General features: G+C 37.8%; 2 protein-coding genes across 2 annotated transcripts; one reads left to right on the plus strand and one right to left on the minus strand.

Moving 5' to 3' along the window:
* Positions 1-1,791: 1,791 nt before the first annotated feature.
* LOC6503182 (poly(U)-specific endoribonuclease homolog) lies at positions 1,792-4,103 on the plus strand. The gene is made up of 4 exons (XM_001963562.4): positions 1,792-2,019; positions 2,085-3,192; positions 3,247-3,676; positions 3,737-4,103. Exons 1-4 carry the CDS (start codon positions 1,962-1,964, stop codon positions 3,968-3,970), a joined length of 1,830 nt encoding a protein of 609 aa, XP_001963598.2. The 5' UTR covers positions 1,792-1,961; the 3' UTR covers positions 3,971-4,103.
* A 12,441-nt stretch (positions 4,104-16,544) lies between these two features.
* Positions 16,545-19,609, minus strand: LOC6502915 (nose resistant to fluoxetine protein 6). The gene is made up of 9 exons (XM_001963563.3): positions 19,224-19,609; positions 18,506-18,860; positions 18,325-18,395; positions 18,052-18,254; positions 17,879-17,991; positions 17,603-17,819; positions 17,377-17,549; positions 16,852-17,317; positions 16,545-16,791 (listed from the first exon to the last, which is right to left on the minus strand). Exons 1-9 carry the CDS (start codon positions 19,549-19,551, stop codon positions 16,576-16,578), a joined length of 2,142 nt encoding a protein of 713 aa, XP_001963599.1. The 5' UTR covers positions 19,552-19,609; the 3' UTR covers positions 16,545-16,575.
* Between the last annotated feature and the right edge of the window lie 5,967 nt (positions 19,610-25,576).

Consider the following 25,576-nt stretch of genomic DNA (forward strand, 5'->3'; position numbering starts at 1 on the left):
TATATCTGCAAGCCTGCATTTTTATTTTAATTACTAGATCCAGTGCCTTCGAACTGTTTTCTTTTGGCTGTTCTAATACTTTTTTCTTTTCAAAAGATAAAAAGACTATATGTCTGTAAATTAATAAAGCCTTGACAGTCTAATTATATTTTGTTGGCCGACCTTTGTAAACAAACCTATTTTCTTAAAAGTGACATAATACAGAAACTAGCTAAGAAGAGCGTTTACAAAGCTTACATTGAATATGTTGGATTTTGAGGTCTACAATCATTAATTAATGCCAAAGCAATTATAATCTGATTCCTCTACGAGCAAAAAAAAAATTATTTAATTCAACAATTAAACACTAAAGTAAAAATGTCATCAACAAAGCTAAGCGAAAATTTGTTCCTTTTATTTTAAAAATAGTGCGCAGTGCTTATATATTTATTTGGAAAGTTTTGGGTTTATTTTCGCCAACTTTATAATTTTGGACTTGCGTTTATTTTAAAATAATGACTAAAAATTTGTTTTGTCTGACTCTATAACTTATATACTAGTTATTCAAAATGTTTAAAATCTAACCAATAAATAAGTCATTTTTTAGAATCACTATCTGTGTTTGCTCGCCGAATAAATAGGAGCACATACGAAACATAACCTCTGCCGTTGGCCTTTCTCCGGATTGCTGATAAGACGCAGATTCCGGCACTGTATTTTCCGTTTTCGGTTTCATTATTATTTATTAGACAGGGATGGCACCAGACGCTCTCTGTCTTTGTCTTTCAATTAATTAGTGGCAAACGCGAGGGGGGACACTTTTTGGACGGGGGGGGCAACCCTGAGAGGGACTGGGGGTCGGATCTGAACAATACGGAGGCAGACTTTCAGGGCATTAGCATTATGTAAAGCCCAATTCATTTGAATCCGCTTACGTGAGCCACTTCCGAAAATCAAATAAAATTTTGGACTACCCCCTTGCAGCTATTTACGTTTCTGACCAGCCTTGTTTTTGCTTTAATTTTGTGTTTTGTATTTTGGTTTTCATAATTAGAGAGCTAACCAGGTAATTGCGATGCTCAGCCGCTGGACGGACAGCCCCTGATTGAGGTCCCTGCAGAACTTTAGGTAGAATTTCGGATGTTTGGTTGCAACGATAGTCAAATGCGGTAACTTGGAAAAAAGGGATTCATGTTAAACAATATTCATCCGCATTTCTTCTCAAAGGATTTTAAAATATAGGGTAGAACTGCAAACTGCCTAACCCTATTACACATTTTATTGTTTTTCGATGCATCATATAGAACCCATTTGTTTTCTATACTTGGCTTTTCCCATGAATTCCGAAGGTGATAATTGCTTGAACCGAACACTTTAAACAATTTCCGACCGGTAGACTTCCATATATTAAAGGTATTTATTGGATCTTTATATAAAATGTATATGAAGAGATTTGTGGTATATATACATATGTAGCTCCAAAACTTAATTTTTTTTTATTTATTTATTTATTATTATTATTATTATTATTATTGTATGTATTGTTTCCTATGTATTGTTTGCCAGGAATTATCCCTTACTCTTTAGATTCCAATTGCTTTTTGAAATGCTCTACTCAAAATAGTGTAGCGCACCTGAGCGGAGGCTAAGCCCACGCCGACGGTGACGACGACGACGACGATCGACGAGCGGCGTAAACTCATTAATAAAAGCAACAACATTGGCTTGGCAGCAACAACATCTGTAGCAGCAACAGCAACAATGCGACAGCAGCAACGTCGTCGTCAAGATCAAGCGGATCGCCTCAGTTGCTTGCTGATTCTCCGACGAGTCGGCCGCAAAACCCGGAGACTGAAAACCTGAAAATACATAACTATAAAAACACGCCTCCGCAAGCCAGAGAAACTCCGGCAAAATCCAAACAAATCAAAATTAAAATCACAAAAATAAGTCAAGGCAAGTGCTAATAAATCGCCAACAAAATGCGTTGCCTGGCATTGATTGTATACCTGGCAATTGCCGGAAACTTTTACCTGGCAGGTGAGTAATTCAAAAAACGCCTAGTGAAGACCTTTAAAATCGCAACCCATATCAAAACTCTGTAGCTGCCTATAAAAGTGAGGTGGTAATCACTCCAGACCCATTGGACTCCCTCGAGACCACGACCAAAAAGTCCAGTTGGTTCGGTGGCTTTAAGAAGTTCTTTGGCAGTGGAGATTCCACCACCACGACCACAACCACCACGGAGTCCAGTCGGAATGTGAAGGTGACATCGACAACACCGAAACCAGTGGAGGCTACTCCAACCGCAGCCCAAAAGCCACCGCCATTGGTGATTTCACACGCCCCGCTGATGCCGCTGGGCCCACGACCCGATACACCGGGATCTACTCCATTTGGCGCCTCCCCACCGCCGGCCAGTGGTCCCCAGTGGCCCAGCACTACAGCGACCAGTACGAAGCCACCCCAGCACTCAGTGGCTCAAACCGGAGGTGGAGCTCCAAATCTTCCGCCTGGCTTTGCTCCGTACCGCCCACAAAAGCCTCAGCCGAATAGCTATGATTTGAGCTACGGCGGAGGGGTAGGACCAGGCACAGGACGTCCTGGTTTCGGACTGGTCAACCCAATTAGCAGCAGCACCACCACCACCACCACCCAGAGGCCCAAGTCCCCTGGAGCTCAGCCTAATATCGACATACGTTTCTCGGGAAGCTCTAGCACTTCGACAACTACCACAGGAAAGCCTCATGTGGGCAAAGAAGACTTCCCTGCACTACCTGGGCCTCGAAGACCCTCCATCAAAGAGGACTTCCCAGCCCTGCCTACACCCAAGTCACCAGGTTCAGGATCACCCACACCAACCCCTGGATCTCCCTCTGCCTGGCAATCCCCATTGCCCACGCCCCAACACCCAGTTCATCCGCCCACTAAGGCTATTCCTACATCCACACCAACACCGACAACTTCTACTATCAGAGGAGGAACAGGTGGTGTAACAGGACATGGAGGTTTGGCAGGTCATAGCGGAATAACCACTTCTACAGTTCGCCCTGGTTTCCAGACCTCCGGCAACTCGGTAGCCACCGATGATGAGATCCGCCAGTTGACAGAGCAATTGTATACCAAGGAGACTAACAGCCAGTTAGGAAACATTCAGGTTAACCTCCAAGGACGCACGAGATCCATTGACAGCGCCGATGAGGCTCCCAATCCGTAAGCAAAAGCTCCTTGCAATATCCCCACAAATAATAACATTCTGTTCTTTAGCCTTCTCCGTGTGGATGCCAAGGCCCTGGACTCCCCTACCATTGCCAAGATGCGGGTCCTGTTCAACAACTATGAGACTGACACGCTGGTCAATGAGCATGTGACACCTAATGAACGTAAGGAAGAAAACGACTTCCTGGACGCCGTGATGGCCACTCCGGTGATGCGACAGGCCATGCAATTCCTCCAGCAAAAGGGTCTGGTCAGCCCCGATCCGAAGACCCACAGGGACTTGGTCAAGGAACTCTGGTTCACCCAATATTCGAGGGGGCAGGGAAAGATTGGCAGCTCTGGATTCGAGCATGTCTTTGTCCACGAGGTCAAAGACGGCACCATCATCGGCTTCCACAACTGGGTATATATCAGCGAGGAGGAGCAGGCGGGCAGGTTGGACTACAAGGGTTACATGAAGGAGCAGGACATTGGAACAGTAAGTAACGTTTAAAATCAGATGGTTCATAATTTATGCAATTTATTATTAAATCCACAGAAGGGTAAAGTCGTGAAGATCAGGTTCTCCCATCAAGGCCTCAATAAGCCCGTGAACACGGTCTTTGTTGGCACTTCGCCAGAACTGGAATTGGCCCTTTATACAGTCTGTTTCCAATTGCGTCCTGATCGCACTTGTCCCGTCTCCTTGGGCAACAGCAAGTTTGGCATCATTACCTATTCCTGGCGCTACAGGGGCAAGAATTTGATTGGCAGTGCCTACCCGGAGATTTAAAGCCGATGGACTTTGGATTGGACCTTAGCTTAGACTTTATTTTTTTTTGTAACTATTTTTGTAACTAGACGTAACTATTTTTTTTTGTTTTTTGGTCGCTTTCATAAATAAAAGTTTTAAAAATATAAATAAAGACTTAGTAAAGACCCTTCTGTTTTCAGTGAAAAACTACTCCCTCCCCTTTTCCCAATAAACGTTACATTTGTAACAAATTTGGAGTCAGATCCTTAAAAGGCAAAAATTTTAAAATTTGAATACCAGTTATTCGTTAAAGAAAATGTTTTTTTTGTATTCGTTTAAATCCATTTAAGTACATTAATTAAGAATAAGGAATAATTTTCGCAGATTTTGTTGCATACTTTCAGGGCTCCGGCTTGTTGGACAAGGAAAAATTTTACATGCTTTGGCATTATAGAGTGTACTTGCAAAATCGTATAGTCTATCATCCTGGGGTAATTTTAGAGCAGATGCGAGAGGCTCCTGCCTTCTGGAAGCTGTCCAGAGTTCCCCAACGCAAATCCTAGCGACCGGCCATCCAACACATTACCCATATGCGCAAAGCTTCACTCCAAGTGCCATTGATTTCTTTCTTTTCAATGGTATCCGTTCCAATGAGCTGAGTATCAAAATAGAATATCAACTCTCCTCGGACCATCTTCCTCTAATAGTCAAATATAACTCTACGGCGAAGACGAGAACCCCCACAAGACGGTTACTCCCACCTGGAACTAATTTAGAAGATTTTCGAAAAGATCTGGAGGAAACATTGGATCTCAACCTAGAAATTCAACCGCCGAGTGACATAGAGGATGCAAACGCCATCTTCCTAAATAAAATCCACTCTGCTGCCCTTGTTGCCACTCCAAGAAACTCTCCTCAAAACCGACTACCGGAATCCAATCTCCCACCTATTGTTACCTTGCTAATACTCAAGAGAAGGCTACGAAGACAATTTTGTCGAACTAGGGACCCCGTCGTCAACAGAATATATCGGAGGATTTCCAATCGGTTGGCAAAACTACTGAATCTGAACAAGCAAAAGCAGACCGATCTCTTACTGGAAGACATGTCAATGGATGCTTCATCAAACCACTCTCTATGCAAGATAGCGAGTAAATTTAAAAAACAGGTGTCCCGAAAATTTCTTATCAGGAGAGATGATGGTTCTTGGGCTAGATCGCCAAGTGAGCGCGCGGAAGCGTTTGCAGAAAACCTTCAAAATCGATTCCAGGAGTTTGAGTTTTCTCCAGCCGCCACTAGAAATGACGTACAGGAAGGAATGTGCCCGGACAAATGTGCCGTCCAATACGAGCCATCACTGTAGAGGAAGTGTCGACCCACATTAATGCTCTACAAGAGTACCTTGAAAGATTTGAACAGTGGGCCAAAAATTGGAACATTGGAATAAATCCCAACAAATGCGCCAATGTGACCTATGCCCTGCGTCCACAATCCTGTCCTGGAGTGATCCTCCTGGGACAAGTGCCCCACGTAGCAGGTTACAAGTACCTTGGGGTTTATCTAGACAAACGGCTCACCTTCCGTACTCACATAATGTCCATCACGAGGGCCACTAATGTGAAACTGAAAAGGTTAAGATGGCTTCTTAATAGTCGAAACAAACTATCCCTTAGAAATAAGATATTAATATGTAAACTTTACATTGTAAAGCAGTAATTGCTCCCTCGTGGCGTTATGGGCTGCAAGTATACGGCATTGCAGCAAAATCAAACATGGATAAAATTCGAATTATGCAAGCCAAAACACTGCGTATGATTACCGGAGCCCCATGGTACATGCGCACCTCGAACTTAGAGAAGGACCTGATGGTACCCAAAGTAGGCGACGTACTTAACGAGCAGGCTAAAAAGTACAAAGAAAAGCTTCAAAATCACTCAAACGTTCTAGTCAGGCATCTCCTAAGAGAGCGCAGAATTGCAGGTCTCAGGGTACAGAGAAGGCTAACGAGTACACCCTAAAGATCTCCCAAGCAGACATACATATGTAAATAGAAACTAATTTTAGCAAGCCTTATATATAAGTAATGTGTATATCACTGTGGACGGAAGTCCACGAGGTGACGACCTGCATGCCTAGGCGTGCGCGAGGAAACTCTATATATAGCCGAAGAATTAAAAATTTTCTGTAGGCAACCGATCTAAATGAATGATATACCAATCGAAAGGTATTGTTTCAATTAGATAATTTTTGTCGAAACATATTCCAAAAGTTATTTGGTTTGGGAGAAATTAGGGTGAAAGTAAAAAAATTTTTTATCACTAAAGTGGGGCTGGTGGACACATTTTAGTCCCCAGATAGAATATTTTTATATATTCGCATTCTAGAGCTAAATACGCGTCGATTGGTACCTCAATCGACCCGATCCAACATTTCATTCAGAAGTTATTCGAAAAATTCAATTTTTTCTTCTTCTTCAAAATGAAGCCAGTTTGCGTCGGTTTGTCGGTTTGTCTGTTTGCACTATTTTTATCTTAAAAATCCTGAAAAAAATTGGAAAATGTTTGTTACTATCATATGAGCAACTATTGTTCTACAACTTTTTGAAATACCTTAAGCTTACGTCAAAAAATTAAAAAAACTTTGTTAATGAAAAAATGCATAACTTTATAATTAAGAAAGATATTAAAAAGAGCTTTACACCGTTGAAAGGGGTTTTCAAATATCTATTTCACTTTCTTTGGGACCAAACGTCTATATAGTACACAAAAAAAAATACACTGAAAATAAACTTTTTTTTTAAGAAAAAAAATTATTTTTCAAAATTTAGTCGACTGACCCTTTTTTTTTTTTGCACGTGTAGATAGCTTTTGAGATGACGCAACTTTTGACATATCGCTCATATCTGGCAAAATCCGTTAACTCAAGATATAGTCCTGTAAGTGCAGCTACCCATTTTGTGCAGCCTCCTGTGAAGCTTGCATTTACTTATACATGTGTGTGTATTTGATTGGCAACTTTGCTTTTTGGAGTCTGCATATATTTGGTCTATACCCTAAAAAATATGGAGTATATCTTTTCAGATTTTAGATAATTTATTTAAAAATAAAATCCAAATAAAAAAGGGCTTAAAAAAGTAAAACGTAAACATTGACTCAAGTTGGACTCGAACCCAGGCCCTCCGTGTTAGGAACCACGACGCTCTCCACTCAGCTATCCTCGAACTTTGTTGCTTAATGGCAACTTTTGATGTAATTCTACTTTGTGTTTCAGTGTCTCATGTCTTAATGAGAAGACTCAGAAGATTGGTACTTCAACCGACCCGGTCCGACATTTCTTTCAGAAGTTATTCAAGAAATTCGATTTTTACAGTTTTTTTAAAATTAAGCCAGTGGGTTTGTTTGTCTATATTTTTTTCTTTGCAATACTGAATAAAATTGGAGATTTTTGTTAATGTCACATGACTCATATGATATGAGCAATTATTGTTCTACAACTTTTTGAAAAAGCTGTAAAAATCTAATTTCTTGAATAACTTCTGAAAGAAATGTCGGACGGGTCGGTTGAGGTACCAATCTTGAGGTCCCAAAGAAAAACAAGAAAAGAAAGCTAACTTCGGGCGAAGCCGAAGTTGATATATCCTTGCAGTTGTGCCATTTCCGATCGTTCAGTTATATGGCGGCTATTGGATATAGTTGGCCGATCCCTATGAAATTTGGCCAATAAGATTATTTTGCCCAAAATGGAATCTGTACCAAGTCCCATCTTTCTAACTTAAAAAACACCAAAGTTATGCCAATTCCGATCGTTCTATGATAGCTATAGGATATAGTCGGCCCATCCTTATGAAAGTTTGTACATAAGATATTTTCAAATATTTCAAAAATAAAATCCAAATAAAAAAGGGCTTAAAAAGTAAAACGTAAACATTGACTCAACTAGGATTAGAACTCAGGCCCTCCCGTATTAGAAACTCTCCACTCGGCTAATCTCGAACTTTTTTGCTTGATGGGAAATTTTGATGTAATTCTGCTGTATGTTTCAGTGTCTCATGTCTTAATGAGAAGAATGCAAAATTTTATGAGTAGAACGCTTGCATATGCCCCTACTGCATATGCATATGCCCCTACTGAGCATATAATGCATATAAATAAATGCAGCCACCACCGTTTTGGGCCAAATCATGGATTAAAAGCTAAAAAAAAACCAGGCAAACCAACTCCGCCAATACTTTTCTAATATTTATTATTTTATATCGCACACCCAAAATAAATTGTTACATTCAACAATTGGTTTAACTAGAATTTTTTATCTTTGCGCATTTTTTTTTAGATATAATACATGTTTATTATATGATTGATCGGATATGCCATAAATTTTTTTTTTGTTATAAGTTAGAAGGAAGGAACTTAGTACAGATTGCATTTTGGGCAATCTTATCCGATTTGCAAAATTTTATTAGGATAATTGTCTTAACTTTGTTGTTTTTGAAGCTAGAATGATGGGACTTTTTATGGTTTCCGTTTTGGGCAATCTAATCCTATGTTCATAAGAATCGGCCAACTATATCCTATACCTGCCATATAACTGAACGATCGGAAATGGCACAACCTTTCTATTTTTAAAGATGCTTGGGGTGTTTCCAATATTTTTATTAGAAATTTTGTTGATGGTGAAATTCTCATAAGGATCGGACAACTATATAGGATCCGATATATATAATAATAATATAAGCTTCTGCTTAACTGCAAGGGTATTTCAACTTCGGCTCCGCTTGAAGTTAGCTTTCCTTTTTTGTTTTTTTTTTATAATTTATTATATAGTGGAACTCTCATAAGGATAGGCCTCTCATCTGTTAATTTGTTAAAAAAAAATTGGTTTCCCACAACTACGAAAAAATGTTGGATCTTAAATACATTTTTGGGCAAATTTTTAATTAAAATTTTTAAACTAACCAAATTCCAAAACCTTTGTAAATTAAAAATACGTATAACTTCAGAGCCACTGAAGCTATCGAAAAATTCTTTACGTCTTTGGAAAGGTTTTTAAATTTTCCACCTTCTTGAATTTCAAAATCTATAGAGTTAAAAAAAAAAGAGTTTTGATGTTTATCCTTACAATTAAAGTATTGCTAACTGTGTGAATCGCCTGTCCAGAGGTTACTTCCATATATATATATTCTATATATTATGCGTTCTGTTTTAAATAATTGAAGATCAATATATACAAAAAAACAACTGATATCATATAAAAAAACCTCTTGACGAGGTAAAGTACCGGTGACGAACCTGCATGCGAAACCCAAAATATCTGATATCAATTTTAGTGACGATAATATGCTATATAGGTGTACAAAATTGCATATAAAAAATATTCTTGTTCGGCACGTGCAAGAAAAACAAAAAACAAATCAGTCACGTGCCGAACAAGAATATTTTTTTTACACCGCTACACTGAAGTGCCAATTTCCTCTTCCTGTTCTTGCTTGATCGAGTATACATGTGGTGTGGTGTTGAGAAATAATAAAGTAAAACAAATAATTAAATAAAACGGTGTATATTAATTTTGAATATTTCAATATCCTGATCAAGAATATATGTACTTTATAGGCTCGGAGATGTCTACTTCACTGCGGTGCACACTTTTGACCAAAACCATAATATCCTTTGCATTTGTATGAAAAACTAGATTACTTGATTTTAGAATTTTAATATTCCCTAAAAGCCGAATAGTACTTGTCGTAAACTACTACTATTTGTACTACTTTTCTTGTTTACTACTTAGTGTTTAAAAACTGCAATCGAAGTAGCATAAGACGCAATATTCTTGATTTTCGCTGCTTCGACTGCTGGCGACTTCTTGAAATCCGCAGTTTCTGTTGCTTTTGCTTCTGAAAAATTCAGAAGTCTCAGTCGCGCAGTGGGAGAAACAGCTGATTTAGCAGCGATAAAAACAGATTTAAACTTCAATCTTGGAGCCAAAATCGATCTATAATATATATCATATAAGACAATCTTAAGAAAGCGCCAGATAAGCAACAAAAAAGACCTGAAGAACGCTTTGGAGGAGGAGTGGTGAAAAATAACCCCAGATATAACAAAAAAATTGGTGAATTCGATGTCAAAACGGCTTAAAATGGTTATAGATAATAAGGGGGGCCATACTAAATATTAATTTTGTTGATTTTTTAATTTAAGTTAGGTTTAAACCATTTATGACTAGCTGGTTGAAATAAGCTGCGACGCTATTTTTAGTTGTATTTTTCTTTAAATATTATTATTAAATGTAAAAAAAAATCTTTAAAAATAAATATAAATTAAAAAATATTAAGTTTAAAAGTAAAATTTAAAATCTGCATTTGGATACCTTTTTAGTTCACGAGATATTTAGCTTTGAGTTTTTTTTAGGTTCTGGTTGAAATAAGCTGCGACCCACTGTATCATCAGCTGCTGACAACCGTTTTTATGCAGGTTCTACCCTAACTGATTGATTGGAAATGCCATAACTTTGGTGTTTTTTAAGTTAGAGGGTTGAGACTTTCCACACATATTTGACAAAAATATCTTCTGTACAAAATTTCATAAGGATCGGCCGACTATATCCTATAGCTGTCATAGAACGATCGGAATTGGCATAACTTTGGTGTTTTTTTAAGTTAGAAAGATGGGACTTGGTACAGAATCCATTTTGGGAAAAATAATTTTATTGCCAAATTTCATAGGGATCGGCCAACTATATCCAATAGCCGCCATATAACTGAACGATCGGAAATGGCACAACTGCAATGGTATATCAACTTCGGCTCTGCCCGAAGGTAGCTTTCCTTTCTTGTTTTATAAAGATGTATACAGTGGGTCGTAGCTTATTTCGTGCAGGTGAATAAAAAATGTTCAAGTTGTTTTTGCCGCTAAACTAATAGGGATATTTCAAAAATTTAAACGCAATATTTTCATTTGGGATATAAATATATTTAATAACAAAAAATTAACTTCATAAACATAAAAAAAATGAACAGTCAATTTTAAGGCCACAGCTTATTTCATGCAGCATATTTATCTACAAAAAATATTAAATTTAAAGCCAACCCACCATTTTTTTGGCTTTTTGGTATTATATAACTTTAAATATTTATATTAAGGGGAAAAACTGAAATGGCTCCGCGAACAACAATAGAGCAGCGAGAACTCGTCCTGCACCACTCTAAAAGTGCCAAGACCTAGTACTGTACAGTATATCATCCAGCGATTTGTTAAAAAAAAAAGTGCAGTGCTGATACGGTGCGCCGCGTGCTACACGATCACAACTTTAATGGTCGTGTAGCACGGAAGAAGCCCTTCATTAGTAAGAAGAATATAGCGACTCGGTTAAAATTTTCGAAGGAGCATCTCCTTCATAAGGAAATTTCCCACAAATTCTCTATCACGTTTAAGTCTGGGGATTGGGCTGGTGTTATAACCATGTGGGGACAATTCCAGACGAGCCAAGTTTTCACAATGCTGGCTGAATGCTTCGGATCATTGCCCTGGTAGTATCTAAATTGGTCCCGTATGCCCAACTTTTCAGCACTTTGAAGCAGATTGTCCTTCAGGAGGTTTAAATACATTTTGGCATTTGTAATGCCGTCGATGAAAACAAGGTTTCCGACTCCCGAGGCTGCCATACAGGCCTAAACCATAACATTACCTCCGCAATGCTTCACCGTAGCTTTTAGGTGCTTATTCTCGAGCTCCGTATGCGGCCGCCGCCAAACATATTGTCTCCCATCCGATCCAAACAGATTGAATTTGGATTCGTCCGCGAATATAACATCATCCCAAAAGGAAATGGGATGAAGGAGATGCTCCTTCGAAAATTTTAACCGAGTCGCTATATTCTTCTTACTAATGAAGGGCTTCTTCCGTGCTACACGACCATTAAAGTTGTGATCGTGTAGCACGCGGCGCACCGTATCAGCACTGCACTTTTTTTTTTAACAAATCGCTGGATGATATACTGTACAGTACTAGGTCTTGGCACTTTTAGAGTGGTGCAGGACGAGTTCTCGCTGCTCTATTGTTGTTCGCGGAGCCATTTCAGTTTTTCCCCTTAATATAAATATTTAAAGTTATATAATACCAAAAAGCCAAAAAAATGGTGGGTTGGCTTTAAATTTAATATTTTTTGTAGATAAATATGCTGCATGAAATAAGCTGTGGCCTTAAAATTGACTGTTCATTTTTTTTATGTTTATGAAGTTAATTTTTTGTTATTAAATATATTTATATCCCAAATGAAAATATTGCGTTTAAATTTTTGAAATATCCCTATTAGTTTAGCGGCAAAAACAACTTGAACATTTTTTATTCACCTGCACGAAATAAGCTACGACCCACTGTATACATCTTTATAAAACAAGAAAGGAAAGCTACCTTCGGGCAGAGCCGAAGTTGATATACCATTGCAGTTGTGCCATTTCCGATCGTTCAGTTATATGGCGGCTATTGGATATAGTTGGCCGATCCCTATGAAATTTGGCAATAAAATTATTTTTCCCAAAATGGATTCTGTACCAAGTCCCATCTTTCTAACTTAAAAAAACACCAAAGTTATGCCAATTCCGATCGTTCTATGACAGCTATAGGATATAGTCGGCCGATCCTTATGAAATTTTGTACAGAAGATATTTTTGTCAAATATGTGTGGAAAGTCTCAACCCTCTAACTTAAAAAACACCAAAGTTATGGCATTTCCAATCAATCAGTTAGGGTAGAACCTGCATAAAAACGGTTGTCAGCAGCTGATGATACAGTGGGTCGCAGCTTATTTCAACCAGAACCTAAAAAAAACTCAAAGCTAAATATCTCGTGAACTAAAAAGGTATCCAAATGCAGATTTTAAATTTTACTTTTAAACTTAATATTTTTTAATTTATATTTATTTTTAAAGATTTTTTTTTACATTTAATAATAATATTTAAAGAAAAATACAACTAAAAATAGCGTCGCAGCTTATTTCAACCAGCTAGTCATAAATGGTTTAAACCTAACTTAAATTAAAAAATCAACAAAATTAATATTTAGTATGGCCCCCCTTATTATCTATAACCATTTTAAGCCGTTTTGACATCGAATTCACCAATTTTTTTGTTATATCTGGGGTTATTTTTCACCACTCCTCCTCCAAAGCGTTCTTCAGGTCTTTTTTGTTGCTTATCTGGCGCTTTCTTAAGATTGTCTTATATGATATATATTATAGATCGATTTTGGCTCCAGCGGTGATTTTTTGTAGCGGTGTAAAAGGTATAAACTAGTATAAGGAAACGATGACTGCAGTAGTTGATTTAATTCCGTTAAGTCAAAATCATTGCAGCCATCAGCAGTCATCCTTAGAGTAGACAAATTAAACATTGGTATTTTGGGCGCTTAGATTTAAACAATAGGTGGCGCTAGCAAACATTGGTGTTGCCGGTTAAGCTTACTTTGAGATTAGGCTACCTTGAGATTGATCAGGGAATATTAGCGGGTTGATTTAAAATATGGAGGATAGTTTAGATCGGGTACATTTCCGCTGTAGCTGCCTTTAGAAGCTCTATTGAGTGCCGTTTCGCTCTCGTTTATCGTTTCTCGCAGTCGTAAATGACAGTCGAATCTCTAATTTTAAATAGGGACATCCTCGTGTAATATAAAGTTAAAGTCAGTGAAAATATCTCTAGCAACGTCAAAACAGATACGAGCGATATTTTTAAAGGAGAGAATATATTGCCAGGGCCAGGAGGATGTAAAATCCCAGTTATAAAATTCGGGGATAGCTCTTCAAAGACATAAACCTTTACATATTTTTCCTTCTGATGTACAAAAAAATGCTTCTTGATTATATCATTTTTAAAATCATTGTTTGATTCCCTTCTCAATGTTTTATTTTATAATAGAAAGTCTAAATTAAATTAAATGTTCCTACTTATTTCCTTATGTCTAATTCGGTCCATAAATTAAATTAGTTTGCTTAAAATAAAATTGGGAAAATGACTTTTTAATTTACGCCATTATTGGTAATATGGAGTTTCCAAAGAAAACACTTCTGTTACGACTTTCTAAAAATAATACTAAATTAATGCAAATTATGAGTTTCTTTTTGTAAATTAAAAATTTTGTAAATTAATTATAATTAAGAGTTAGGCTAAATTATTCTAATAGAAAAACCATTCGGGCGGAGCCGAAGTTTATATCCCCTTGCAGTTGAGTCGCAGTCCACTAGGTGGCGCCACGCATCTTATATTATTCGATATACAGCGGATCGAATATAGTTGGCCGATCTTAATGAAATTTGGCATATCAATTTATTTTGCCCAAAGAGGAATCCATTGAAACTCCCATCCTTCTAACTTGAAAAACAACCAAGTTATGGCATTTCCGATCAATCAGTTATATGGCAGCTATAGGATATAGTCTTATCCTATAAATAAAAATCTTCTATAGAAAAATGTTTGGGGAAAAATCATAGAAGACCAAAAATTAATGTAGAAAATCTGAGATTTCAACTTTGGATGAGTATTCCAAAGATATGGTAACTGCTAGATACCATTTTTTAATTTTAGTTGGTACACATACATTTCGAAAATGATATGTACTAGAAACAATGATGGTCATCGCCATTACACGGCCTACATAATTCAATATATGGTAAAATTTGATCAATTTCTTCTCTTAGGTGTACCGCGGAAACTGTGGCTGATTGAACCTATGTTTGTTCTGGACTTTGGTTCAGGGGAGCATAAAGGTTATGGAGTAGGTAAAATTATGCGTGGAGGAAAAAAAAAGTTGGAAATTGTCGGCCTGTGTAATCAATTTACATTTTATCACATCTAGGGTTAATTCAGGGGAAAATAAATGAGACAATAGGTTATCATTTTTACAGATAACACGAAAAGGATCATGATCCGCAAAATTAGATCTGCAAATTGGTAACCAAAGGGGTCGGAAGGACCTTGACCTGTTTGGAACAGAAAAAAGAATCTTTTCCAGTAAAAGTTTTGATTCAACTTGGCCGAGAATGATTTTATGAAGGAGCATGACCCCAGCACAAGTACGACGTACCTGCAATGGATGTAGGTCTAATAACTTTAGCCGACAACGATATGGTGGAAAGAGACCATCTGAGTCCCAGTTTAAATATTTTAAAGCAAATAAAACAAACTGCTTTTGTATTGATTCAATACTTTTTTGATGAACCATATACTGCGGACTCCAAACGCATGAACAGTATTCCAGGATTCGTCGAACCAAAGAGACAAAAAGTTTTAGTGGTGAAGGGATCATCAAACTCTTTTGATCAGCGCTTGATAAAAACAAGTACTCCTCTGGCTTTATTAACTGTTACAGAAATATGTTCATTAAACGACAGCTTGTGGTCGAAAATAACTCCAAGATCATTCATTAAGGAAACACGATCTATAAGGTAATTCCCAAGTGAGTACGAGATGACATGAGGCATGCTACGATTAAACGTCATAACCTTGCACTTTGAGTAGTTTAGTGAGAGGAGATTATTACAGCACCACAAGAAGACTTCATCAAGGTCAAATAGCAGATGTCTATGATGGAAATGGTCAGAGGAAGAAAAATAAAGCTTGACATCATCAGCATACATAAGTGTAGTAGCATAGCTTACGACACTAGGTAAGCCGTTAACAAAGAGGATAAACAGCAGAGGTCCTAAGGGATTGCCTTGCGGAACACCAGATGTTACTTTTATAACATGAGATGTGATGTTCTTGAACAAAACCCGCTGCGTACGATTCGAAAGATATGAAGTCATCCACTGTATCATATTAGGAGGAAAACCCATAAGATAAAGTTTCCGGAGAAGGAGACGATGATTAACAGAATCGAAAGCTTTGCTAAATTCGGTGTTAACTACATCGGTTTGCATTCGTATTAGATAATCCTTGTGGGCGATTGAAGTGAATTCCAGCAGATTGGTTGTTGTAGAACGATGCTTGACAAAACCATGCTGGGTTGGAGGAAATTATGCTTTTGCAATGATGTTGCAGTTGCGATGTTACCAGTTGCTCCAGCTGCTTGGGAATCGCAGAAAGTTTAGCGATTCCGCGGTAGTTTTCTATACGTATTTTTAAATCTTTCTTATGAAGTGGAATAATACAAGATTCATTCCATCTCTTGGGAAGGCATGAAAGGGCCAAAGATAAATTGAATAGGGTAGTAAGAGGGTAGCATAGGATATCAAAGCATTACCTGAGAATACAGCTCGGGACATTATCGGAACCAGCGGAAAATGAGATATCCAAGGTTGAAACATCGAGATGATCAAATTTAGACAAGTAAATATTGTTTATATTCGGAATTTTATAAAGGTATGTTAAAGGTTAGGAAAGAAGGAAAAAGACTCGATTTACGTTTTATTTTGACAAACTAATAGAAGGAGCTCGGATCATTTCGGAAGTTTGCCTTACAATTCGCGATGTATCACTTATAAAGTGGATTATTAGGAATAATAAACTGGTTGCGAAAGTTTTTCTAATGAAACAAAGATCCATTTCAAAGAAACATTTTGTAAGCTCTAGATTTCCCGTTCTTAAGACGAGAATGGTGTTTATTAAACCAATATGTATAATAAATAATAAAAACTAGTTTTAAATGCACATCCAAGTCCTAAAGCCGTGTGTCTTTTACCGGAGCCGGTCCCGAAGTTTCGATTTCTTTTCCGCGCTCCGACTCTCCCTTAAGGTGTGCAGCTTTTGTGGGGGGATTGGTCTTCTTGGTGGGAAGCAAGAGTCTTTCGAGATTCCCAAAGGGCGCCTCAATTATAATAAAGGCGACAAAAGCGAGGAGTATGGTGAATCCAAAGTCTGCCCAGAACCGAAGCATCTAGAATTAGCAAGGGAATTAGTTTGAACATTTTAATATAGAATAAGGTTTACAACGCACCACTTGGTAATCACTGAAGTAAGTATTACTCCGCACGAGCCCGGCATTCAGACTCTCTACAAACATATGGAAGATGTAGGCGGAGTATGACAGACGTGACATAGGCTGCCACAGAGGGGAGGAGAGGATGCTGTTGGCGATTCCTCCGTAGCCCTGCATGCATGCGAACACCACCCAACTTAAGCCCAATGGCCAGGCTATCCGGGTAAAGGTCAGATAGAAGGCTTCCTGCAGCATGGAAGGCGTCTCAAAGTTACTCTCGTGCCCGTAAACGCTAAATATGCAGCAAAGGAGCAAAGCCGAGCTGAAGGCCCATCCCAGGACAACAGCGACCCAGTTAAGCTTAAAGGCCTTGCCTCGGTTAACGTGAAGGAAGTATCCGAACAGGACACCAATAAGATAGGGGGAGGCCCGCGTGTGTGTTGAAAAGTATATCTTTTCCATGGCCCCATCGCTCTGAGTCATTCTATAAGAGGGCATGAGGTTAACGATTGCACACATAGATGCTGCTGAGTTTGTACTTACAGCGAAATGTTGTTAATGACCATCATGCTGAATAGACAGGAAGCTAGAAGCAACATTGCCATGACAATGCCGGCGACTCCCTTTCTGCCCCATTTATAAAGCGCAATCAAGATGAGGGGGGACAGAATATAGAGCTGCATATCCACTGCCAAGTACCAGGAATGACCTAGACACTACTAGAACATTAGTATTCCATTCTCGAGTCGAATAGTACGGCATAACTTACAATACTGTTTGTAGCGTAGTTTTGAACATACAGGAGCGTCCAGGCCCATGTTTTCTCGCAAACAGAGTAGTCGTCGAAGTTCACGGATCCGTATAGCGGCCCATCGCCCATTCGCGGCAGGATTTTCGTGTAGATGAGAATAGCCATGGCCAAAATAGGAGTAAGGCGTAAAAAGCGGTGCAAGTACATCAGAGGAACATTCAGTTTTCCATTAGTCCTAAAGAGAGAGTGTTTCAAAGGTTACTGAGCTTCCAGCGGTATTCAAAGAGCTCATACTTCTCCATAGTTCGCAAGGCTATTATCACCAGGAGAAGGCCGCTTAAGAAGAAGAACGTGTCCACGGAGTACGCCGCATGCTGTAGTAACATGCTGTAAGCCGATCTACGCCACTGAAAGCCCAAATTTGTATTTAATTAAAAATCGCCATGTTTTAGAATAGAAACACTAACCCAGTGCAGGTCGACATAGTTTAAGTTAGGAGAATACAGATACACGAGGTAGTCGTGCCCGAAGACAACCCAGATGAAAGACAGGCACCGGATTCCGTGCAGACAGTCGATGACGTTGGGATTGGACCTGGTCTCTACGATTTGGAACAGAAACCGGCAGTTGGCGCGTGCCGAAAAGGCCTTAACCAGAGGATTCAGGGTGTCTAAAAAAAGTTTAGATTGATTATACAATCGGACCCTATATTCGGGTGTCCGAATTGGGAAGATACTTACTCTTGCCATTGTAGAAATAGTCAAGAATGGTCGACAACACGGTAAGAGTAGCCAATATGGAGAGGATAACTCTGCAAGGTAATACGAATTAGAAAGTGAGAATAAAGTATATTTTCGGACAATATTTTTTCTGAAGAAATTATTCTTGTACCTTGTTCTTAAATCCGAAATAACAACTTACATGATAAAAATAGTGAGTCCATCGAATGGTTCCCTTTCCGAGGTTTGGCATGAATCTTCCGTCACCAAGAGGTCCTCCTCACCAAGCTCAACATTGAGGAGCGTTCGGAAGAGCTTACGCATCATAGTATCCATTATGTCCGCAGAACAGGATGCGGGGAAGCAGACCGCTGTCTTAAGTGCCAACAGTGGCGATATGTTTGGAGCAAGTGGGTACCTCGAAAAACAGTACTTTCCCTTGACACTGTGACTCGAGGTTACGGCGTGGTTTATGCTCAGGCACTCATCGTAGTTTCCCAAGTCTATCAGGTTCCCAGTGAGGATTCCCGATGGTAGGAAGCCCCACGAGTCAATAACTGTTTTAATAATAAAATTAGTTCTATTATAAATTTTTAAATTTCTAATGGCCTACAGTCGTTTAAAGGGCTTTAAACTATCTTTAAAGTTCTCTCCCTAAAAGCTGAGGATCCTATCTTGAAAATGCAAATTATGGTGACATGTTGAAACCACATTGGTTGTCAAAAATACATTCATGAGTTCCTTAAACGCTTTATAACCTCTTTGAATGCTTTGTTGTCCATGGTTCATATGTATGAACTTCAAAAGTATATTTTATTTTTTCAACTCAATGAATTCAGCTGAATAAAGTAGTTCTTATTTACTTCCTTCGAGTCTGATCAATTTAAAAAAATGTTTCGGAAATCCCGGTAAAAACTCACCTTTTAGGGCCCAAAGTTTGGTTGCCATCAGATCCCGGCTGATTAGAGCTATATCCGCAATGCACTGCGCATCCTCCTGCGTGGGCAACCGGGAATCCCTCTTTCCAAATATCTCCTGTAGCAAGTCTGACGCCGTAAAGTTTTCATAGTAGCTAAAAAACTCAACCGACAGACGTCGGAGTCTGGAGGTACTCAAATAGGTTTGTGGATCAACGATGTCGCCTGGGGCTGAAGGCACATTAATCAGGTGGGGTAGCAGCAGTTCCTCTCTGATATTGGCCGTGACCAGTGCCAAAGGACAGAGAAGAAGTAGGGTGGCTAGTTGCATTTCGACAGCGTCTTGCGTCGAACTTTAAAAACAGATTGGGTCGCCTACCAGCTCGCTCTTACTTTTATGCTGAAGGCTTTGGTGTCGATAGGCAGCCGTTATCACATCTGACACACAACCTGGAACCTGGATTCCGCGTAATCTTTTGATTAGCTTATTGGTTACAAATGTTGACCAAGTCTAGGCTGTTGAGGCAACACCGATCCCATGGTCAGTGGAGGTCGGGGAAATTCCCCACTACGAATTTTCTTGCGGATAAGCTACTACGATGCAGTAGGGCTGTAGCCTATTCTTATTATATTCGTTCGACGATAGTGCGAATCAATTAACATGTGTATGTATGTATGTAAGTTCAGTAAGGTTGAAAAAATAATGGGTTAGAAATAGTCTTTCTTGTTAAAATTAAGTGCAATCAAAGATTAGAGCTCTAAGAACTAGCAATATTAGTAATATCACGCTAAGTCGTAAATTGGCTATCCTAAAGTTCCTAAAATTGGCTATCATCAAGAGGTTCCGTCTAACTCGATTTTTTATTAGATAAGACAACACAAAAATATCATTCGTGGAATTTGTTTAGCTTTAAATAAAACAAGAAAGGAAAGCTAACTTCGGGCGGAGCCGAAGTTGATATACCCTTGCAGCTGTGCCATTTTCGGTCGTTCAGTTATATGGCGGCTATTGGATATAGTTTGCCGATCCCTATGAAATTTAGCAAATCAAATTATTTTTTCCAAAATGGAATCTGTACCAAGTCCCATCTTTCTAACTTAAAAAACCGCAAAGTTATGCCAATTCCGATCGTTCAGTTTTATGGCAGCTATTAGATAAAGTCGGCCGATCCTTATGAAATTCGGCATATCGAATTATTTTGCCCAAAGATGAATCCATTGAAACTCCTATTCTTCTAACTTGAAAAACAACGAAGTTATGGCATTTGCGATCAATCAGTTATATGGCAGCTATAGGATATAGTCGACCGATCCCGGCCGTTCCGATTTATATACTGCCTGCAAAGGAAAGAAGGGTGTGTGCAAAGCTTCAACTCGATAGCTTTAAAACTGAGAGACTAGTTTGCGTAGAAATAGGCAGACGGACATGCTCATATCGACTCAGGAAGTCATCCTGACCAAGAATATATATACATATTTTAAAGGTTTGGAGATGTTTCCTTCACTGCGTTGCACACTTTTGAACAAAATTGTTTAACGAATTGTATAACGAAACCTTCTGCAAGGGTTTCGTTATAAAATTTGTTATACTTGTTTTTACAAATAAATCAATTTTTTAAGAATTTTAGAAAGAATTATTGTTAGAAAATTCTATTTTATGTTTAGCGCACTGCTACCCATGTGGTAGAATAATCATTTTACATCTACTTGGTCCTTAGTTATTGGAAACTGTTTGATATCGAGTTATATACGGATCTTGTCCAGGTTACTTTTCGTAAAAATTCTGCAATCTAAAGATCATAAAGGAGGCGCTGGTTTGGACTTCTAGATCGTTACCCGTCAATGCGCGATGCAAGGAGCCATTAAATCCTGGCAACCGTATTTCTTTAGAACTTCTACATATATACATATACCTGTCAAGCCCTGGACACCTATCTTGGCAGTTTATAAAAGTCATATTGACACAATTTTCTGTATTGATGCGTATGTTCCAGTTGTGGCTTATTGTAGAAATTTTAATCAGATAGTCTTGCAGTACGTATGTACATATGTAGCTGCCAGGACACTTTTACTTTTTGAGAGTACAGCAGTATCATCAGATTAGGTAGCAATAAAAACGTCTTATCAACTTCGGGTATGTCCAAAGCGTAGATGAAATACAGGGTTACGATAAGAGCCTCTTCTCTTTTCTGTAACGATTCGGCGATAAGAGGTAATTATACCCCTGCAGAGGGTATTATAATTTTTGTCACAAGTGTGCAACGCAGTGACGGAGACATCTCCGACCCTATAAAGTATATATATTCTTGGTCAGGATCACCTCCTGAGTCGATATGAGCATGTCCGTCTGTCTGTTTCTACGCAAACTAGTCTCTCAGTTTTAAAGCTATCGAGTTGAAACTTTGTACACATCCTTCTTTTGTTTGCAGGCAGTATATAAGTCGGAACGGCCGGTATCGGTCGACTATATCCTGCAGCTGCCATATAACTGATTGATCGGAAACATAACTTTGATGTTTTTAAGTTAGAGAGTTGGGACTTTCCACACTTATTACATTTGGACACAATATCTTTTCTATAAAATTTCATAAGGATCGACAGCTGGTGTTTTTTAAGTTAGAAAGATAGGACTTGGTGCAGGTTCCATTTTGGGAAAAGAAAGAGGACTGCAAACATCAAAATTGTTGCGATGTAATCAGGGACTGCAATTATTAATTATGAGAATAGATATAAAAATTGAAAACAAAAATTAGTTTAGCTTATTTTATGCAAAAATAAATTTATAATTGAACTGGCTGGTAATCTTGAATAAACTTTTTTTTTTTTAAACTTTTTAGTCTTCTTAATGATAAACTGTTATCTACTAGACTTAAGGCTAAATTATTTTCATGATTATGGAGTCTGTCGATATATTTTTTACTAATTTTATTTATTTCTTCTCTTATGGTTGGGATATTGAGATCCTTGTGGATATTTGCATTAGTTACATTGCTGCTGACATTTGGCTTTTATGTGATTTTTCCACGTTAATCTGCGGTCGAGATGCAAGCCCAAATACTTGATACAGGTACTTTGTGGTATTGGCGAGCCGTTAAGTGACACATTTGGGCAATTACCTGGTCTCAATGAAAAGGTTATTTGGACAGATTTTAGGGAGTTAATTCTAATTTTCCATCGAAGGAACCAGTCTTCAATTAGGCTTAGCTCACGCTGCAGAAGTTCAGAAGCTTCATTTCTAGATGAGCTTGTGGCCAAGACGGTTGTATCATCAACGTATGTTGCAACAGTGCAGTTGTTTGTGACTGGCATATCCGCCGTATATAGAGTGTAGACGATTGGTCCCAATACACTTTTTTTATCTTGTACAATAAACCTTTGTGCCAGACTCGATCAAACGCTTGTTGAACATCAAGAAATGCAGCTGTGCAGTATTTTTTGTTCTCAAATGCAGTAATTATATCATTAATGACCCTGTGGCACTGCTCGGGGGTCCCGTGGCCTCTCCTGAATCCGAATTGGTATTCAGGAATGATGGAATGTTCGTCCAAAATTGGCAACATTCTCTTCAGAAGTATTTTTTCAAACACTTTTTTCAAACCCTTTTTTTTTGTTCAATTCTTTGATTTCTGTTACGACTTCTTCATATTTGATGCTTTTTATAGGTAAGCTCATTTGGCAGGGTGACTCAAGAAATTTTTCTACTTCGGTCTCTGTTATAGAATTATTAATATCGTTGGGCTGGAAGACAGATTGCAGATGTTGTGCAAATGCTTCCGCTTGTTAGGTATTAGACCTACACCAATTTCCATTGCTATTACGAATATTCGTGTTTCTTTTATCTGGCCTCTTTGGGTATTTAGTCGCCCTCCATAGGTTGTGTTCGTTGTTGCAGGAATTAGGATCTAAATTTCTCAATACGCAGCTAGAGATTCATTCCGTAAGTTCGACAATAAACTATCATTAACTTATTATTTATTTTATCTTTTGGTGTAATCTTTTATAAATGATCCTCAGTGTGAATATTGATGTGTCTTGAGAAAGGTCCTGAGAATAAAGTAGTACATACATCCACAATATATGTAAAAATTTATTTTTTATTTATGAATTATAATTAATATAATTAATTATGATTATAATTAATAGTAATCACGATGAGATTTAAATGAAATATTTACAAATATTTTAACGATTATTTTAAAAGTAATAAGTAACACTAGTTTACAAATTTAAGGGTAATCGAATGAACCTTGAAATTGGTGATTGTTATACCCTTGCAGAGGGTATTATAATTTTGGTTAAAAGTGTGCAACGCAGTGAAGGAGACATCTCCGACCCTATAAAGTATATATATTCTTGATCAGGATCACCTCCTGAGTCGATATGAGCATGTCCGTATGTCTGTCTGTCTCTCTGTCTGTCTGTCGGTTTCTACGCAAATTAGTCTCTCAGTTTTGGAGCTATCGAGTTGAAACTTTTCACACATCCTTTTTTTCCTTGCAGGTAGTATATAAGTCGGAACGGCCGGGATTGGTCGACTATATCCTATAGCTGCCATATAACTGATTCATCGGAAATGCCATAACTTTGGTGTTTTTTAACTTAGAGGGTTGGGACACATAGTTATAGGGTTTCCACACATGTTATATTTGGCCAAATCTTATGTACAAAATTTCATAAGGATCGGCCGAAACTTTGGCATAACTTTGGTGTTTTTTAAGTTAGAAAGATGGGATTTGGTACAGATTCTATTTTGAAAAAAAAAATCTGATTTGTCGAACTTCATAAGGATCGGCCGACTATATCCTATAGCTGCCATATAACTTAATGATCGGAAATGCTATAACTTCGTTGTTTTTCAAGTTAGAAGGCTGGGAGTTTCAATGGGTTCCTCTTTTGGCAAAATAATTCGATTTGCAAATTTCATAAGGATCGGCCGACTATATACGATCCGTTATATATCTAATAATATAAGATGCGTGGCGCCACCTAGCGGACTGCAACTCAACTGCAAGGGTATATAAACTTCGGCTCCGCCCGAAGTTAGCTTTCCTTTCTTGTTTTTCTTAAGAACCGTTTTTGAAATATTTTTGAAAATCATTTTTGTGTAGTCCTTTTTCAGTTTTTTTTTGTAATATCTCATGAGAAAAACTGTGTACAAACAAAAAAGTTATATTCATCGAAAGGTAAAGGTAAGGATTGAATCAAATCTTTCGAAGTAACAAGCGACCAAAGTACAAAAATAGTGTCAAGTTCGACCAACTTCCAAAATTTCAATTTTTTAAAATGACACTATTTTTGTACTCTGAAGAAGTCCAGGGAAATGAAATTAGTTCAAAATCAGGTACAGGCTGCAAAAAAAATATATTTGTTTAAATTCGTAGTTTTTTGCAGGATTCTAATAATTTTGTCAAAGTCATACTAGATATACGAGGCCCACTTATTGTTAAATTTTCCGACGCATTAAAAAAGTATAGAAATGGATTTTCATTAAAATGTAAAAGTAAACAACCAATTAACTGGTTTAATAAATAAAACTTCAAAATTTTTTATAATTAATTTTTTAGTTGCTGTATTAAGGTGTAAAAGAAACACTATAATAATGCGTAATTTTGTATACCTTATTGCATTTTTTCGTCACCAAAATTGATATCAGATATTTTAGACGTGACATGCGGAGTCGGCAACGGTATTTTACCTCGTCAAGAGGTTTGTTATTTGATATCAATTGTGTTTTGTTTTATACCTAGAACGTTAATCTTTAAACTTCAATTATTTGATAATGATACTAAAAACATATACACTACTGGCCAAAATAATAAGTACACAGATATAGTGTTTATTTGTTTGGATCTAACTCGATTTTTATGCAATGCACACCCGTCAATTTTTTTATATTGATAAGTTACAATGTTACACAATTTCTAAAACAAAATTGAAATATGGGCACCTCGTGTATTCAATACTAAGCTTAATTTTCTGCTGGGTCTGGTCAAAATAATAAGTACACCTGTGTATTTGATAAATTTTAAAGGATTAAAGCTAGATTCGAGTTAAGATTTGTTGGTTTTTATTATTTCCTAGCATATTTAAGGATATCCCAGGAAAAAAAATTCTATAGTTGGGGCAAAAAAAAGAATTGTACAACAGAAAAAAGAAAAATTGCATTAATTCTGCAAAAGGAAGGATTAAGTCTTCGGGAAATCGCTAAAAAACTTTGGCAGTCATTATTTTTGGTCCAGAATGCCCTAAAATTCAAGGTTCAATTCGAAACTCGAGTTCGAAAGAAGAAATCCTGTCAAACGACCGACACCCGAATCCTAAGTCTTTGCTGCTCATATTGACCATGAAATATCGTC

The sequence above is a fragment of the Drosophila ananassae genome, chromosome XL (genome assembly GCF_017639315.1).
Source record: "Drosophila ananassae strain 14024-0371.13 chromosome XL, ASM1763931v2, whole genome shotgun sequence".
In the NCBI taxonomy this organism is placed as follows: Eukaryota; Metazoa; Arthropoda; class Insecta; order Diptera; family Drosophilidae; genus Drosophila; species Drosophila ananassae.

Coding starts and splice junctions, on each gene's coding strand:
- LOC6503182 (XM_001963562.4), top strand. CDS start 1,962: ATGCGTTGCCTGGCATTGATTGTATACCTGGCAATTGCCGGAAACTTT. Junction 3,193..3,246: donor GCCGATGAGGCTCCCAATCC/GTAAGCAAAAGC, acceptor TCTGTTCTTTAG/CCTTCTCCGTGTGGATGCCA. Junction 3,677..3,736: donor AGGAGCAGGACATTGGAACA/GTAAGTAACGTT, acceptor TTAAATCCACAG/AAGGGTAAAGTCGTGAAGAT.
- LOC6502915 (XM_001963563.3), bottom strand. CDS start 19,551: ATGCAACTAGCCACCCTACTTCTTCTCTGTCCTTTGGCACTGGTCACG. Junction 18,396..18,505: donor GGACTCACTATTTTTATCAT/GTAAGTTGTTAT, acceptor ATTACCTTGCAG/AGTTATCCTCTCCATATTGG. Junction 17,992..18,051: donor ACTATGTCGACCTGCACTGG/GTTAGTGTTTCT, acceptor TTGGGCTTTCAG/TGGCGTAGATCGGCTTACAG.